The 16,449-nt window shown below is 33.1% G+C and overlaps 1 protein-coding gene across 1 annotated transcript in view; it reads left to right on the forward strand.

Moving 5' to 3' along the window:
• Positions 1-3,360: 3,360 nt before the first annotated feature.
• ankrd13c (ankyrin repeat domain 13C) overlaps positions 3,361-16,449 on the forward strand; it is a 22,952-nt gene continuing 9,863 nt past the window's right edge. Inside the window, exons 1-4 of the mRNA XM_067387699.1 lie at positions 3,361-3,814; positions 6,871-6,912; positions 10,159-10,263; positions 16,037-16,122. Of these exons, the coding sequence (XP_067243800.1) occupies positions 3,529-3,814; positions 6,871-6,912; positions 10,159-10,263; positions 16,037-16,122 (519 nt within the window). The 5' untranslated portion in view covers positions 3,361-3,528. The remainder of the gene's footprint in view (positions 3,815-6,870; positions 6,913-10,158; positions 10,264-16,036; positions 16,123-16,449) is intronic.

The raw sequence follows: 16,449 nt of genomic DNA on the forward strand, positions 1-16,449 counted from the left end.
TCGTGCGCATGTTTTAGTAAATCAAGGGAACGAAATAGTAAATCATGCGCACGTTTTAGTAAATCGAGGGAACGAAATAGTAAATTGTGCGTACGTTTTAGTAAATCGAGGGAACGAAATAGTAAATCATGCGCACGTTTTAGTAAATTGAGGAAACTAAATAGTAAATCATGCGCACGTTTTAGTAAATCGAGGGAATTAATTAATAAATCATGTGCATAATTTATAAATCGAGGGAACGAAATAGTAAATCATGCACACGTATTAGTAAATCGAGGGAACGAATGAATGAATCATGCGCATGATTTATAAATCGAGGGAACAAAATCGTAAATCGTGTGCATGTTTTAGTAAATCGAGGGAACGAAATAGTAAATTGTGCGTACGTTTTAGTAAATCGAGGGAACAAAATAGTAAATCGTACGCAAGTTTTAGTAAATCAAGGGAACGAAATAGTAAATCATGCGCACGTTTTAGTAAATCGAGGGAATTAATTAATAATTCATGTGCATGATTTATAAATCGAGGGCACAAAATAGTAAATCGTGCGCATGTTTTAGTAAATCGAGGGAATGAAATAGTAAATCATGTGCACGTATTAGTAAATCGAGGGAACGAATGAATGAATCATGCGCATGATTTATAAATCGAGGGAACAAAATAGTAAATCGTGTGCATGTTTTAGTAAATTGAGGGAACAAAATAGTAAATCGTACACAAGTTTTAGTAAATTGAGGAAACTAAATAGTAAATCATGCGCACGTTTTAGTAAATCGAGGGAATTAATTAATAAATCATGTGCATGATTTATAAATCGAGGGAACGAAATAGTAAATCATGCACACGTATTAGTAAATCAAGGGAACGAATGAATGAATCATGCGCATGATTTATAAATCGAGGGAACAAAATCGTAAATCGTGTGCATGTTTTAGTAAATCGAGGGAACGAAATAGTAAATTGTGCGTACGTTTTAGTAAATCGAGGGAACAAAATAGTAAATCGTGCGCATGTTTTAGTAAATCGTGGGAATGAAATAGTAAATCATGCGCACGTATTAGTAAATCGAGGGAACGAATGAATGAATCATGCGCATGATTTATAAATCGAGGGAACAAAATAGTAAATCGTGCGCATGTTTTAGTAAATCGAGGGAACGAAATAGTAAATCATGCGCACGTTTTAGTAAATTGAGGAAACTAAATAGTAAATCATGCGCACATTTTAGTAAAACGAGGGAATGAATTAATAAAGTATAATGATTAATTATTAATTATAATGAAATTATCATTAAAAGAAGGTATAAAAGGCTCAAACTATCGGTGTCGGTATCGGCAGATATCGCTCTGAATAATCAACTATCGGTATTGGTGCAGAAATTTAGTATCTGTGCTCTATATATATCTCTAATATTTACAATAACACAAAATATTTAACTAGAAAAGTTTCTCTTCCAGACAGTCCAGGAGAGGTTTTCATTTGGCTTGGAATCATTTTGTGAGTTAGATTCGCAATTATAAAGTTGTTTAATTTGCATGACCTTCAGAAAACAAGGAATATATGTAAACTCTTATTTAGATTAATATGCTATTATAATAATTCTAATAATAAATTTGATGGTGACAAGAAATTTCCCAGTACTGAACTGTTTTAAAAAGTCTTTAAAGGGTTAGTTCACCCAAAAATGAAAATAATGTCATTAATTACTCACCCTCATGTCGTTCCTCATGTCGATCCATTAATGTACTAAAAACATATTTAAATCATTTCATGTGAGTACAGTGATTCAATATTAATATTATAAAGCAACGAGAATATTTTTGGTGTGCCAAAAAAAAACAAAATATGACTTATATAGTAATGGCCGATTTCAAAACACTGCTTCAGGAAGCTTCGGAGCATTATGAATCATTGTGTCGAATCAGCGGTTCGGAGCACCAGAGTCACGTGATTTGGCGGTTTGACACACGATCCGAATCATGATTCGATACACTGATTCATAACGCTCCGAAGCTTCCTGAAGCAGTGTTTTGAAATCGGCCATCACTATATAAGTCGTTATTTTGTTTTGTTTTTTTGGCGCACCAAAAATATTCTGCAATAATTGCATGTTTGTATTTTTATACAAAAATACAATTTGTATTTTTATAATCTGTTTATTTTGTGTTGTAGTGCTTTTGACATGAAAAATGTGCATTATAAATAAAATTCTACAAACAATGCTATATTTTAAAGCAATATGGAGGAGAAATGGTTAGAGATTATGAGATTACTCTGATGTCATGCTGTCGTGTGTCAAAAACCTCTCGCGAGGGCGAGGCGGCCTCATCGGATTCTGCAGTCGAGCGCAGTTGCTCTCCACCGACTGCGCTGACCAAAAGCACGATGGGAAACGACTTGATGACGACACAGCTTAAAGCTTATTGGTTTAAACAACCGTGATGTATTGATCTCTTTTAAAATGTTTGATTTTAAAACACTAATACCATGATTTTATGCGTATAAATTATGTGTGAATATTCCAAAAGTCGCTGACAGTGTGATCTCTCTATGGATTATGTGATTGTTATCATATTTATAAAAATATATAAAAACATGTCTGTAATTAGAATAAAAATGATTGATACACACATCCTTCGAATGAAAACAAATATCAAGTACTTTGGGTGTATTGTTCATTATGTTTATTTTCATATAAGAGCAAAAGAACGTAAATTACATCCAGTTTATCAGCAACACAGCGCACAAGTGTGAATCCCGCGATATCCGCCTTAATCTCGCAGGTGTCTGATGCACTCCGAGAACGGAGAATTGTCCGTCTTGCCTGCACTTTTTTCACTCCTACGCTCACTGCAGCCGCCTACTCTCGGCTGAACTTCAGGCGAGGCAAGGCGCATCTCAAACAAGCCTATACTGTTTCATTGGAAATGACGTAAAATTATGAATAAAGCTGCGCGTTCCAAGGCACTTCAGTGGGCCTTTAAATCAAAGTCAGATTTTACTAGAAACGCCTTTGAAATGAAGTTAACTCACACTCCAGCAGGTGTCAGCAGTGTCAGTGCGCATATCTGGGCCTCTTCTACTCTAAACATTTCATTGCGTGGCGCCATTTATAAAATGACAACAATTTTATATTCTATTTTAACTTGTTAGATCCAAATATCTCAATCAGTTTGTGTATCTCAAATGTACCAGTCAGAAATGATCTCGCGACACAAACCAATCTTTTCAACTTGCATGCCATTCTCGCGAGAGTAGACAGAGGATTGTTTCGATGCAAGAGGGTGAGTCCCCTAATTCTCGCGAGACTCTCCCGTGTGTTCCATGCCCCCCGTTAGTGATTCTCGCGAGAGTGTGAGCGGAAGATGGCAGATGGCTCTTCCTCGTAGGGTGTGTGAGTGTGTGTCGTTTGTTTACCGTTAGATGCGTCGCTCCGGTGCGTGTTTCTTTCCCGTCCGTCTCCGTTGAGTCACCGGACAGTGTTCATGTTGTGCGGGCTGCTGTTTTCCACCGCTCATCTGTGTAAATATGACGGGAGAGAAGATCCGCTCGGTGCGCAAAGAGCGCAAGGCGGGTTTGGATCTGCTGGAGCCGGACGAGGAACCGGCGGCCACCGGGCCGATCAAAGCCAACCGAGGCAGCAAGATCTTCAGCGGCAGCAACCACAAGATCATCCGCTCCAGCTCGCAGCAGAACCAGAACCATGGCGACACTGACAGCGCGTATCCCGTGCATGAGTGTGTGTTCAGGGGAGACGTGCGGAGGCTGTCATCGCTCATCCGAACACAGAATATCGCGCAGAAAGACGTGCACGGTGAGACGTGACCTACAGCCACAATAATCCACAGTCATTTAGAACTGCTATTATTCAGTTATAATAATACAGAATCATGCTGATCTAGAACTATAACACATCAAAAACATTGTGAACGAGAACCGTAATAATTCAGAACCATGATGATCTAGAACTGTTATTATTTAGTCAAAATTATTATGCTGATCTAGAACCTCAATGACTCAGAAACATGGTAATTGAGAACCATAATGATCCATAACCATGATGATCTAGAACTGTTATTTTTTAGAATCATAATTATGATGCAGTTCAGGTACTATAATGCATCAAAACATGGCGATTGAGAATCATAATAATTCAGAATCATTATGATCTTGAACTGTAATTATTCAGTCATAATGATCATGCTGAACTAGAACTATAATGCATTAAAAACATGGTGATCAAGAATCATAATAATCCATAACCATGATGATCTAGAACTGTCTGTTATTATTCAGTCATAATGATCATTCTGATCTAGAACAGTAATGCCACAAAAACATGTTGATCGAGAACCATAATAATCCAGAACCAAGATGTTCTAGAACTGTTATTATTCAGCCATAATGATCATGCCGATCTAAAACTATAATGCATTAAAAACATGGTGACAGAGAACCATAATAATCCACAGTGATCTAGAACTACTATTATTCATTCATAGTAATCCAGAATCATGCTGATCTAGAACTATAATGCATTAAAAATATGGTGATTGAGAACCATAATAATCCACAGTGATCTAGAACTACTATTATTCATAGTAATCCAGAATCATGCTGATCTAGAAACTCAGTGACTCAGAATCATGGTAATCAAGAACCGTAATAATCCATAACCATGATGATCTAGAACTTTTATTATTCAGTCATAATGATCTTGCTGATCTAGAACAGTAATGCCGCAAAAACATGTCAATCGAGAACCGTAATAATCCAGAACCATTATGATCTAGGACTATAATGCATCAAAACATGGTGAACGAGAACAATAATCATTCAGAAACATTATGATCTAGAACTGTTATTATTTAGTCATAATGATCATGCTGATCTAGAACCTCAATGACTCAGAAACATGTTGATTGAGAACCATAATGATCCATAACCATGATGATCTAGAACTGTTATTATTCAGAGACATAATGATCATGCAGTTCTGTAACTATAATGCATCAAAACATGGCGATTGAGAATCATGATCATTCAGAAACATTATGATCTAGAACTGTTATTATTCAGTCATAATGATCATGCTGATCTAGAACTATAATCTATAAACTATAAACTGCATCAAAAAGATGGTGATCGAGAACCATAATAATCCACAGTGATCTAGAACTACTATTCAGTCATAATAATACAGAATCAGGCTGATCAAGAACTATAACGCATCAAAAACATGGTGATCAAGAGTCATAATAATCCAGAACCATGATGATCTAGAACTGTTATTATTCAGTCATAATGATCTTGTTGATCTAGAACAGTAATGCCACAAGAACATGTCGATCGACAACATAATAATCCAGAACCAAGATGATCTAGAACTGTTATTATTCAGTCATAATGATCTTGCTGATCTAGTACAGTAATGCTGCAAAAACATAGTGTTCGAGAATCAAAATAATCCATAACAAGAATGATCTAACTAATATCTAACTAATATTATTCTGTCATAATGATCATGCTGATCTAGAACCTCAATGACTCAGAAACATGGTGATCGAGAACCATAATAATATAGAACCATGATGATCTAGAACTGTTATTATTCAGAATTATAATGATCTTGCTGATCTAGAACAGTAATGCCGCAAAAAACATGTTGATTGAAAACATAATAATCCAGAACCAAGATGATGTAGAACTGTTATTATTCAGTCATAATGATCTTGCTGATCTAGAACCTCAATGACTCAGAAACATGGTGATCGAGAACCATAATGATCTAGAACTGTTATTAGTCTGTCATAATGATCATGCTGATCTAGAACAGTAATGCCACAAAAACATGTCGATCGACAACATAATAATCCAGAACCAAGATGATCTAGAACTGTTATTATTCAGTCATAATGATCTTGTTGATCTAGAACAGTAATGCCACAAGAACATGTCGATCGACAACATAATAATCCAGAACCAAGATGATCTAGAACTGTTATTATTCAGTCATAATGATCTTGCTGATCTAGTACAGTAATGCTGCAAAAACATAGTGTTCGAGAATCAAAATAATCCATAACAAGAATGATCTAGAACTAATATTATTCTGTCATAATGATCATGCTGATCTAGAACCTCAATGACTCAGAAACATGGTGATCGAGAACCATAATAATATAGAACCATGATGATCTAGAACTGTTATTAGTCAGTCATAATGATCATGCTGATCTAGAACAGTAATGCCGCAAAAACATGTAAATCGACAACATAATAATCCAGAACCAAGATGATCCAGAACTGTAATTATTCAGAATTATAATGATCTTGTTGATCTAGTACAGTAATGCCGCAAAAACATAGTGTTCGAGAATCAAAATAATCCAGAACCAAGATGATCTAGAACTGTTATTATTATCATTATTAGTCATAATGATCATTCTGATCTAGAACTTTACTAACTCAAAAACTTGGAGGTCGAGAACTGTAATTGTTCACTATCGTGATTCCACATAGAATGAATCAATTATGACAAAAATGGAAAAATTAGCCCGCTTGAAACCTGTAATTCAGCAAAACGAGTTTCATGCTTTCATGTCTGGTCTTTATCTGTATGATAAATTATGAATCAGTCCTAATAATATGATTAATCATGACTGATGACATTCTCACGAGCGGGTTCACTGCTGAGAGCTGTTTGTGTTACCTGTTTTCACTCTCATATAATGTCAAACTACATATCTGTACATACATATATCTGCATTTACTATTATTACGTAAATAAAACTGACATACAGAAACACACTGATGTCATTTCCTGCTGAATGGTTGATCAGTTAGTGAATGCTATTGTCTGTCTTACAGGAAACACGCCCCTTCATCTGGCTGTTATGATGGGTCATAAAGGTGAGTCGCGCAGATCTAATATATCTTAATGTTTGATTGGGTGTTTCCCAGCATGCAGTGATTTTGATGTTAAATATGATGCCTCTTTCACAACAGACCAGTGGATAATCGTCCACCCCAGTGGGGTAAAAACAATGTATGAATTCACATGTCTCAATGGGTGTCTTTTATATGTTGTTGTTGTTTTTAACTATTAGAAATTGTATTTGTCATTAGATTAAAACTGTACTATTCTTCAGCCCCGTCACGTGTTTAGCACAGGTTTTGATCTCTGCTGAACATGAGAATTATGATGTCGTTATACAGTTATGGCCACATGTGCTGAATTTGACTTGTACTTCGTGAAGTTTTGATGTAGCTCTGTTCTCTTTAAAGAATGCTGAATCCATCAGAGTGTGTTTTTTGTGGCTTGTGAACGCAGGCCGTTATGAAATATTAATGCACGGCTCCCCTGTGAGTGGACGACTGTACGCTCTAATTTCATTAATATACTACAAGCTTATTAATAATTTAAGCAGGTTTTTCTCAACGATGCAACTGAAAAGGAAGGCCTTGCTCATTGATTTAGTGAAGACAGTTGCTGTAAATGTACTGTCTGTCGCTCCTCAGTGAATGCGGTCAGTGTCGGCTAGCCGTCACATGTCACATACACACACAGAGCCAGAGACAGGGTTTGTTCTGTCCTGCTCCAGTGGTTCTGTTAGTGTCCACTCTCATGCTGAAAATAAGATGACAGAACGTCTGTCCCGTTTGTCTGGACTGTAGTAGCATTGCAAGTGTCCGCTCACATGTCTGTTGCAGAAACGCCATTATAAAACACAATCTAAATTTACATTTATTTATATTTACATTTATGCATTTAGCACAGGGGTTTTCAATCTTTTAAAATCTTTTATTTATTATAATTTTATTTTAATCAAATGTATTTATATAAATCATGTTTTTATTTATTTTTATCAAATTTATTCATTTTAATCAAATTAATGTATTATTGTAGTATTTATTTAAATAATTTTTATGTATTCAAATTTTAAATCAAATGTATTTATTTTAATCAAATGTTGGTTTGTTTATTTAAATAAAATAGTTTTTATTTTAATATTTTTAAATCAAATTTTATTCATTTATTTTTCATTTAAATCAGTTTTTGAATAATTTAAAATACTGAATAATTTCTACAAAAATAGAAGCAAAACAAATGTTTTATTTTAATCAATTTTTTTAAAACAAATCACGTTCTTTTCATTTATTTATTTAGTATCCGTTACATTTTGTCATTCTGTTCTTTTCTACTCATTAAAATATTGTACTGTTATTTATTTTAATCAAATGTATTAATTTGAATCAAATTAATTAATGTATTATTATATTTAAATAATTTTTATGTATTCAAATTTTAAATCAAATGTATTTATTTTAATTGTTTTATTTATTTTAATCAAATGTTTATTTAAATAAAAAATTTATTTTAATATTTTTTTAAATCAAATGTATTCATTTATTTATTTAAATAATTAAAAAAAAAATACTTAATATTTAAAACAAAATTACAAGAAAAACAAATTTTTTATTTTAATAATTAAAAAAAAAAAAATTCTTTTTATTTATTTATTTAGTATCCGTTACATTGTCATTCTCTTCTTTTCTACTCATTAAAGTACTGTACTGTTAGATGTATTTTTTATTTATTTTAATCAAATGTATACTATTTAAATAGTTTTATTTATTTTAACCAAATGTTTATTTATTTAATTTGTTTATTTTTTTATTTACATCAAATTAATTAATGTATTATTTATTTAAATAATTTTTGTTTATTTTATTTATTTTAATCAAATGCTTGTTTGTTTATTTAAATTAAATTATTTTTATTTTAATATTTAAATCAAATTTATTCATTTATTAATTATTTAAATCAGTTTTTAAATCATTTAAAATACTGAATATTTTCTACAAAAATAGAAGCAAAACAATTTTTTTATTTTAATCATTTTTAATAATAAAAACAATGTATTTATTTGAATTAATTGTTTAATTTTTCATTTAAAATGTTGATATTTTAATCAAAATTTAGTTTGTTAGTTAGTTAGCTGTGATTGTAAAGTCGGTATATAAAGCAGTAGACCAAACCCCTTCTGATCAGATATTCACGTCACGATTCTCTTCATTGACCCAAAGACTTTATGCTTGAATTTCAAAACCTTGTTCTGCTGTGCATGAGCAGAAATGTGTTGAACTGAATGTGCTAAGCATTTCTAGCAGAGAGAGAAGGACATTGTTCAGCACTAACAGAGCAGCGTGTGTGGCTCTTCATGTGCGGTCAGTTGTAGAAGGTCACAAAACACTTTGGCACTGACACAAACCTGCTGCCCGTCAGTCCAGCGTTTACAGTGAGCCAGAGCGGGCTGAGAATGAAGATGTTCATGCATCACAAACAACTGACGCTGCTTACAGTGACATACTGATGGTGTGTATGTGTGTGTAAATATGCACGGTATGTGAGTTTTCTGTACGCATGAAAACCCAAGGGACCGATGACATGTGCAGACTTGACCTTCCATTTCCAGTCCAACCAGAATTTTTTTCTAAAGCAGCTCGCAGTGAATTGAAGTTACACAAGATACTAATCTCTCTGGACTTGCTGCATTCAACCTGGCTGCATGATCATGTGACGACTATATAGCGTACTACGGTTTGAAATGTTGTTTTAGTCAGCAGTATATAGTGCTGATATTTCACCCGTACTGGCTCTAGACGTCGTCCACCCTCACGTTTGACTCTCGGATGAGTTTCTCTAGAGAGGTGGAGATCTGAACACTAAAATTAAAGCCGTTCCTTTGTGGCCGCAGCAGAAGAGGGATGTTAAATTAAGCTGCTGCACCTCCTTTTATGTTTAAATCGGGATCTTGGCGTCATTTCCGTGGCACGGTTCCCTTTTTGTAACTCGTGCAGAAAGTTTTTGCATGCCTTAAAAACCATTTGGACTGTAATACATAATAAAACACCATGTCAAGAAAGATGCATAAACACAACATTTGACTGACAGAATCTCTTGAACATTGAATATACAATTAAAGACAATTGGGAAAAAGAAGACGGGAAAAAAAAGAAAGAAAACAGTTAATTTAAATCCGTTAACTGCATTATAAATCATTCAAATGATAGATTTAAGGCTTTACAGTAATTTAAAGTGAAATCAAACGTATGGGCAGAACTGTAATGGCATCTTTCTTTCTCTTTCCTCAGAATGTGCCCATCTCCTGCTGGCCCATAATGCACCAGTGAAGGTGAAAAACACTCAGGGATGGAGTCCACTCGCCGAGGCCATCAGCTACGGAGACCGACAGATGAGTATGTCGCTTTTGAGTTTGAAATCTGTGTTGTTTTCGCATCATTGAGATTCTGTTATAGTTTTAATTCATATTTTTTTCATATTTTCTGTTTTGATTTTAAAGTTTGTTGTGTTTTTGTTTTTTTTAATGTGTATGTTGCTTTTATCAAGTTATTTTAGTACTTCAACTTAAACTAAACAAAAATGAGAAATTATGCTTTGGCAACTACCTGAAACAAAATAAGAATTTTATTTTATATATTTTATTTGATTTAAGTTAATGTTTTTTTTAAGTAATGAACTCTTTTATGGTTTTAGTTTTAGTTATTGATATAATAAAAACAACAGTTTAACAGTTAAGTTAGAGCACAATTTCGAGAATCACGTTTTTTGTTTCAAATAGACATTACGATTCTCCCACGATTCCGAATAGACGACTAAACAAAATGTTATTTATTAGAGGTTCTGACAAAATGTTAATTGTTGAAAAATTTGTTTAAAACATTTTTTAATTCATTTGAATTAATTTTTTTTTTAATCGGATTGAGTGAATGATTCAACGACTCACTCATACTTCAGTTGTTTCATTACTGGATGAATCAGTGTTTCTGAGTGAATGAATCTCTTGAATGAATTAATGAATGAACGATTGAATGTCGTCACTTGTCGCCACCTACTGGTGTAACAGTGTAATTGCTACAATCGTTATTTGAAGCATCAAGTTACTTTCAAAAGGTGATTTGCTCTATTTTGATCGCTACTGTAGACATCAGTGTTTATATCCGAACTATAAACTAGTATCCCAGTACTTCTGTGATAATATGAATTATTGTAAGGCAGAAATAATGATACTATGTGGTTGTTTCATACCTAAACATGACAACTGCTCTCTCTGGATCAGAGGTGAATCATTGTCATTTCAGAATAAGATTGCGTGGTTGTTTGAATCAAATCGTGATCTATTACCGATTAATCATGCAGCTTTAGTAGAAGCTTTGCCTAAATCTCAAAATGCAACATCAGTTTAAGGTTAGTCTCATTCATGGATGACCATTAAAAATCACAAGCCCTAATCTGACTTTATTGTAACTAATGTCATTTCTGTGTACAAGTGTATATCAGTTAATCAGGAAACACTTTTGCTGCTTCCTGCGATGAGCACAACTGTCCACTTTCCTCCAAGGTCTTATTTCTGATATACCCGCAACTAAACGCTCTGTGTTTTTGGTCGTTTTGAATGTCAGTCAGATGGTTCCTTTCTGAGTGGGTGGTTCTTGGCCAGAATGAGCTGCAGACTTTATAATAGTCTGGTCTGTAATGACTGGTCTCAGATCAGCTGGAGTTTCTCTGTTCAGATGGAGAGGGAAATTCCTCATGGAGCAACTTGGCTTTGTGTGCCGATGAAAAGAGCTTCATTAGGACAAGCTCCTGTGTGTGTGTGTGTGTAATCAGGCCATGTGTCGTCTGCTCTGAGCTCTTCCATTAAGGATAGCAAGAGTCCAAATCAAATGAATGTCTTTTGTTGTGGTGAATTAAAGCGGGTCGGTGTCTGTCAGATTAAATCTCACTCTGGATTACGTTACACCGTCGGCTCTAATTCACTTAAAAAGCCTTTTCAGCCGAGAGTAAGTATTAATGTGTGTGTTTATCAGCGGCTGTAGTGAAGCTCTCAGTCATGACGGATGAGTTAATGAAGAGCTCGATCAGCTAACAAGTTTACACGTGCGAGTAACTGCTCACACTTTACATGTGACACATTTGCATAGGACTGTGTGTCTGTTAGAAATGCAAAACATTCGGTTCACATGGGTGATCTCACGTGAATATTAGGGTATAATCAGTTTTAATTTTTCCCAAATTCAATTTTATTTTGTTCTGTTTTTAAAGGGGTGGTTGATTATGATTTGACTTTTTTAACTTTAGTTAGTGTGTAATGTTGCTGTTTGAGCATAAACAACATCTGTGAAGTTACGACTCTCAAAGTTCAATGCAAAGGGAGATATTTTCTTTTAGCTAATTCTGTTTATGGACTACAAAAATGGCTGGTAGGGATTACAACAAGCTTTTTTTCCCGGGTTAGTGACATCACAAACCCGGAAATTTACAAAAACCCCGCCCCTGACCATTCAGAAATGTCTAAAAGTTGTAACTTCTTCCTGAGTCTCTCCATCAGTGTCGACTCCGGTTTGAACAATGTAAGGCTGAACACTGTTACTGACAATCCTCACACCAGAGACTTAAGTCAAGTCAAGTCACCTTTATTTATATAGCGCTTTTTACAATGAAGATTGTGTCAAAGCAGCTTTACATTGATAACTGGTATATAATTTTTCCTCTTAAAGAATAGTGTCAATGCAGGCAGATCAAAGGTTGAATAAATGTCAAGGATACTGTTGAATATCAAATGTCAATTCAAATTAAATTAAATTAGGGCTGCACGATTAATCGTATTTTATCACGATAACGATATCTGCTTCTCTCGATTGATTTTAAATAATCGTCACGATATTGGCCCGCTCTATGAAAATGAACATAATTTGGAAACATTGGAAGTAATATTAGGAATTTCGCTGTTTTATCTTTTGAAGTTCCTAAAGGTTTTACCAGTTTTCATAATGTTGATGAGCTAGAAATGATTTTTCTTTGCTTTACGAATTTGCCGGGCAATTTGAATCTGGTTTGTCTTATTGCAAACGAATTGTGTTGCTTTAAAATCTAATTCGAATATATATTACAAAGCGCTCACCAAAACCATGTTATGTATTGATTTACCATCTAACGAAGTTATCATAGTTGGTTAAATTTAAGTCTTTGTGCCACCTACAGGCCTTTTGGGTGAAGTGTAGGTTGGTAAAGAACTTAATAGCCATAGTTACATTACTCTTTTGATAAAATTATAATCACAATTATTAATCATGTTTATTCTGAGGAAACTTATATTACATCTTGTGAAAAGGGGCATTATAGATCCGCTTTAATGGTTTAACTTAATTGTAATAATGAAAAAAGATGTCTAATCAGTTGAATTCTTTAAACTTTAACATTTTAATAATTTATAAAAAAAAATGTAACAATAATTTTGTATATTATTATTATTTTTCTTATTTTTAATTTTTCTGGATTATATTTTAATGGTTTAACTAAATATTAATAGTAAAAAAGGATGCCTAATCAATTGAATTAAACTTTAACAATTTAATAATTTAACAATAATAGTGCACTATATTAAATATTTTATTGTTTCCATTTTTCTGGATTCTGTTTATGATTTAATAGAAACTTATTAAAAACGGTGCTAATCAAATGAATACTTAAACAATTTAATTAATCTTTAAAATGTAATAGAAGGAAATTTGAATGATTTTTTTCATTTTTTCCAGCAAAGAAAATGCAGCACAACAGAGTTTTACCGTTTTAAATTTACATTTTTAAATAATGTTTTAATAAACTCTTATTATGAATAGTACATTATACTATACAATATAGCCTATTTCTGTCACAATTTCTTCAAGTTAAACCAAACTTTTATTTTGGCGTGTTGCAATGATGAGCTGTGAGTTTGTGTGTGTGTGTGTGTGTGTGTGTATCTCTGCAGCAGCTCTAGAGATGAAGTTCATGTGTTCATATAGTTTCTGTAACATGCCGTGTTTTACTCCATTTATAAGACTTGAATTCTGTGATTCATGTCATTTGAGTTCTGCTTTGGTTCTTCAGATTGCTTGAACAGCGTGACACACTTCTGTATATCTCACATTATCACTCCCTGATCTTCATCTTCTCCTTGTATTGTGTTGCAGAAGCGGCCAACTGGTGATTAACTGTGCTATTGACTCACCAGAGCCAGTCTTTACTCTCATTACACGTGACGCTGCCTCAGATGTTGCGCATTTACATAATTTTGTATAATTTTGGAGTTATTAATTTTTCTGTGAAGACGATGATGAATCAGTGATGGTGGGGGGAGATGATGATGATGATGATGATGCACATGATTTGAACTCTCAGTATATACATTTTTGACTTGTGAATGTGTTTTAGTAATCTTTATGTGATTATAACTATAAAGTAAACATTAAAATATTACATCTAATCAGTCCTACAGGAGTCAATACGTTTGTTGCTGCACTTTTTCCTCCGTTTCCTCATTCAGAGGAATGAGACACGTCGAGTGACATCATCACAGGGTCAGCCAATCACAGTGCTTTGGATGTGGTGATTCATTTGGAACAAGGAGACGCTCGTTAGGAAACCCCTCGTTAGAGAGCTGCTCGTTAACACGGCGCTCATTATGGCGTGATTCCTGCTGCGGTGACGTTGATGCTGGTTTATTTCAGTCGTGTTGTTGTTTGTTTCTGTCTCAGTGTGTGTGTTGATGATCGATCACACACACACACACACACACACACACAGTGTTTCCATTTTAGATTCTGGTAACCAATGGAAACGTCAGCCTGATTTCCTGTGAAGCTGGCATAATTGAAATTGCATACTGAAGGATATTGAGCTTTGATTTACATAGTCAACTGCTATTAAATAAACTTAAATGTTTTCATATCTCTGACAATCTAGTCATATTTCATGTCTCATGCATATTGCGTATATAAAAAGCTGGAACTGTCTCAAATCACAAGATCCAATCTTATTGGCTGGCTTTACAGTCTCTTCCTGTCTGAGTGGGCAGTTCATGGTCAGAATTAATGAATTATTCATTTTATTTTATTTTTTTTAAGTATTTTTATTTATTTAATTATTTCCAGGTGTATTGATGCATTTTACCAATGATGAGCATTTTTTAGGAGCAATTTAGAATTTTCATTGTAATTTTTATTTATTAATTATTTTTAAAATTATTATTATTTGTTTATTATTGTAATTTTTACTTATTAATTCTTTTTAAAATTATTATTTGTTTATTATTGTAATTTCTATTTATTTATTTTATTTTCAGGTGTCTTGACTCATTATTTTTAAAATTAGTATTTTTTTGTTTTTTTATTTATTATTTAATCATTTTCATTATTTATTAAGCTTATTACTGTTATTTTTATTTAATTAATTTAATGTGTCTTGATGAATTATTATTTAATATTTTGTTTATTATTGTTTATTTTCAGGTGTCTTGTTTCCTTATTTTTATTATCTTTGTTTATTGTTATTTTTATTTATTTTCATTAATGTTTTATTTGTTATTATGTTTATTATTTAATTATATTCTTTATTATTTTTTATTACTGTTATTTTTATTTAATTCATTTCGGGTGTCTTGATTCATTTTTTTTATTATTGTTTTTGTTTTTATTTATTTACCTATTTTTAGGTGTCTTGATGTATTGTTAAAATTATTATTTTTGTTTATTATAATTTTTATTTATTATTGAATTATTTTCAGGTGCCTTGATTCATCATTTTTTAAATTATTATTTTTTATTGTTATTTATATTTAATATTTAATTATTTTCAGATGTTTTGAATCACTATTTTTTATATTATTATTATTATTATTATTATTGTTATTTTTATTTAAGATTTAATTATTTTCAGATGTCTTGAATCACTTTTTTTTATATTATTATTTATTTTATTTTTTTATTTAGTATTTAATTATTTCCAGGTGTCTTGATTCACTATTTTTTATATTATTATTTTTTTATTATTTTTATTTAGTATTTAATTATTTCCAGGTGTATTGACTCATTTTTACAATAATTTTTTGTTTATTATTATTATTTTTATTAATGTAATTATTTCCAGGTGTTGATCATCAGTGCTGTGTGTGTGTGTGTTGTGTTGCAGTCACGGCTCTGCTGCGGAAGCTGAAGCAACAGTCACGAGAGAGCGTGGAGGACAAGAGACCCCGTCTGCTGAAAGCACTGAAAGAGGTGAGGAAGCACACGTTTCACTGCAGGCCTTCCAAACACACGATATCCCTGCGTGACGATTGGGGCCTGTGGAGGTTTGAGGGAGACGGATCCCTCTGGGAATGTTCTGCAGACAGGAAATGACCTACAGGACAGAAGACAGTGTCAGTTTTGTGTTGCTCAGGACGCTCTGTAACGTCTCAACTCTTCTATGATCTCTTTGTCTCTAGATGTACTCCAACAATCTTTGATTTATTTACAGCCTTTTACAGTGCAAAACACTGAATGAAGACCTCATTTTCATCTGCAAACACACATGACGTGCCGACAAAAAATCCCAAAGCTCAT

This window comes from Chanodichthys erythropterus, chromosome 6, assembly GCF_024489055.1.
Source record: "Chanodichthys erythropterus isolate Z2021 chromosome 6, ASM2448905v1, whole genome shotgun sequence".
Taxonomy (NCBI): domain Eukaryota; kingdom Metazoa; phylum Chordata; class Actinopteri; order Cypriniformes; family Xenocyprididae; genus Chanodichthys; species Chanodichthys erythropterus.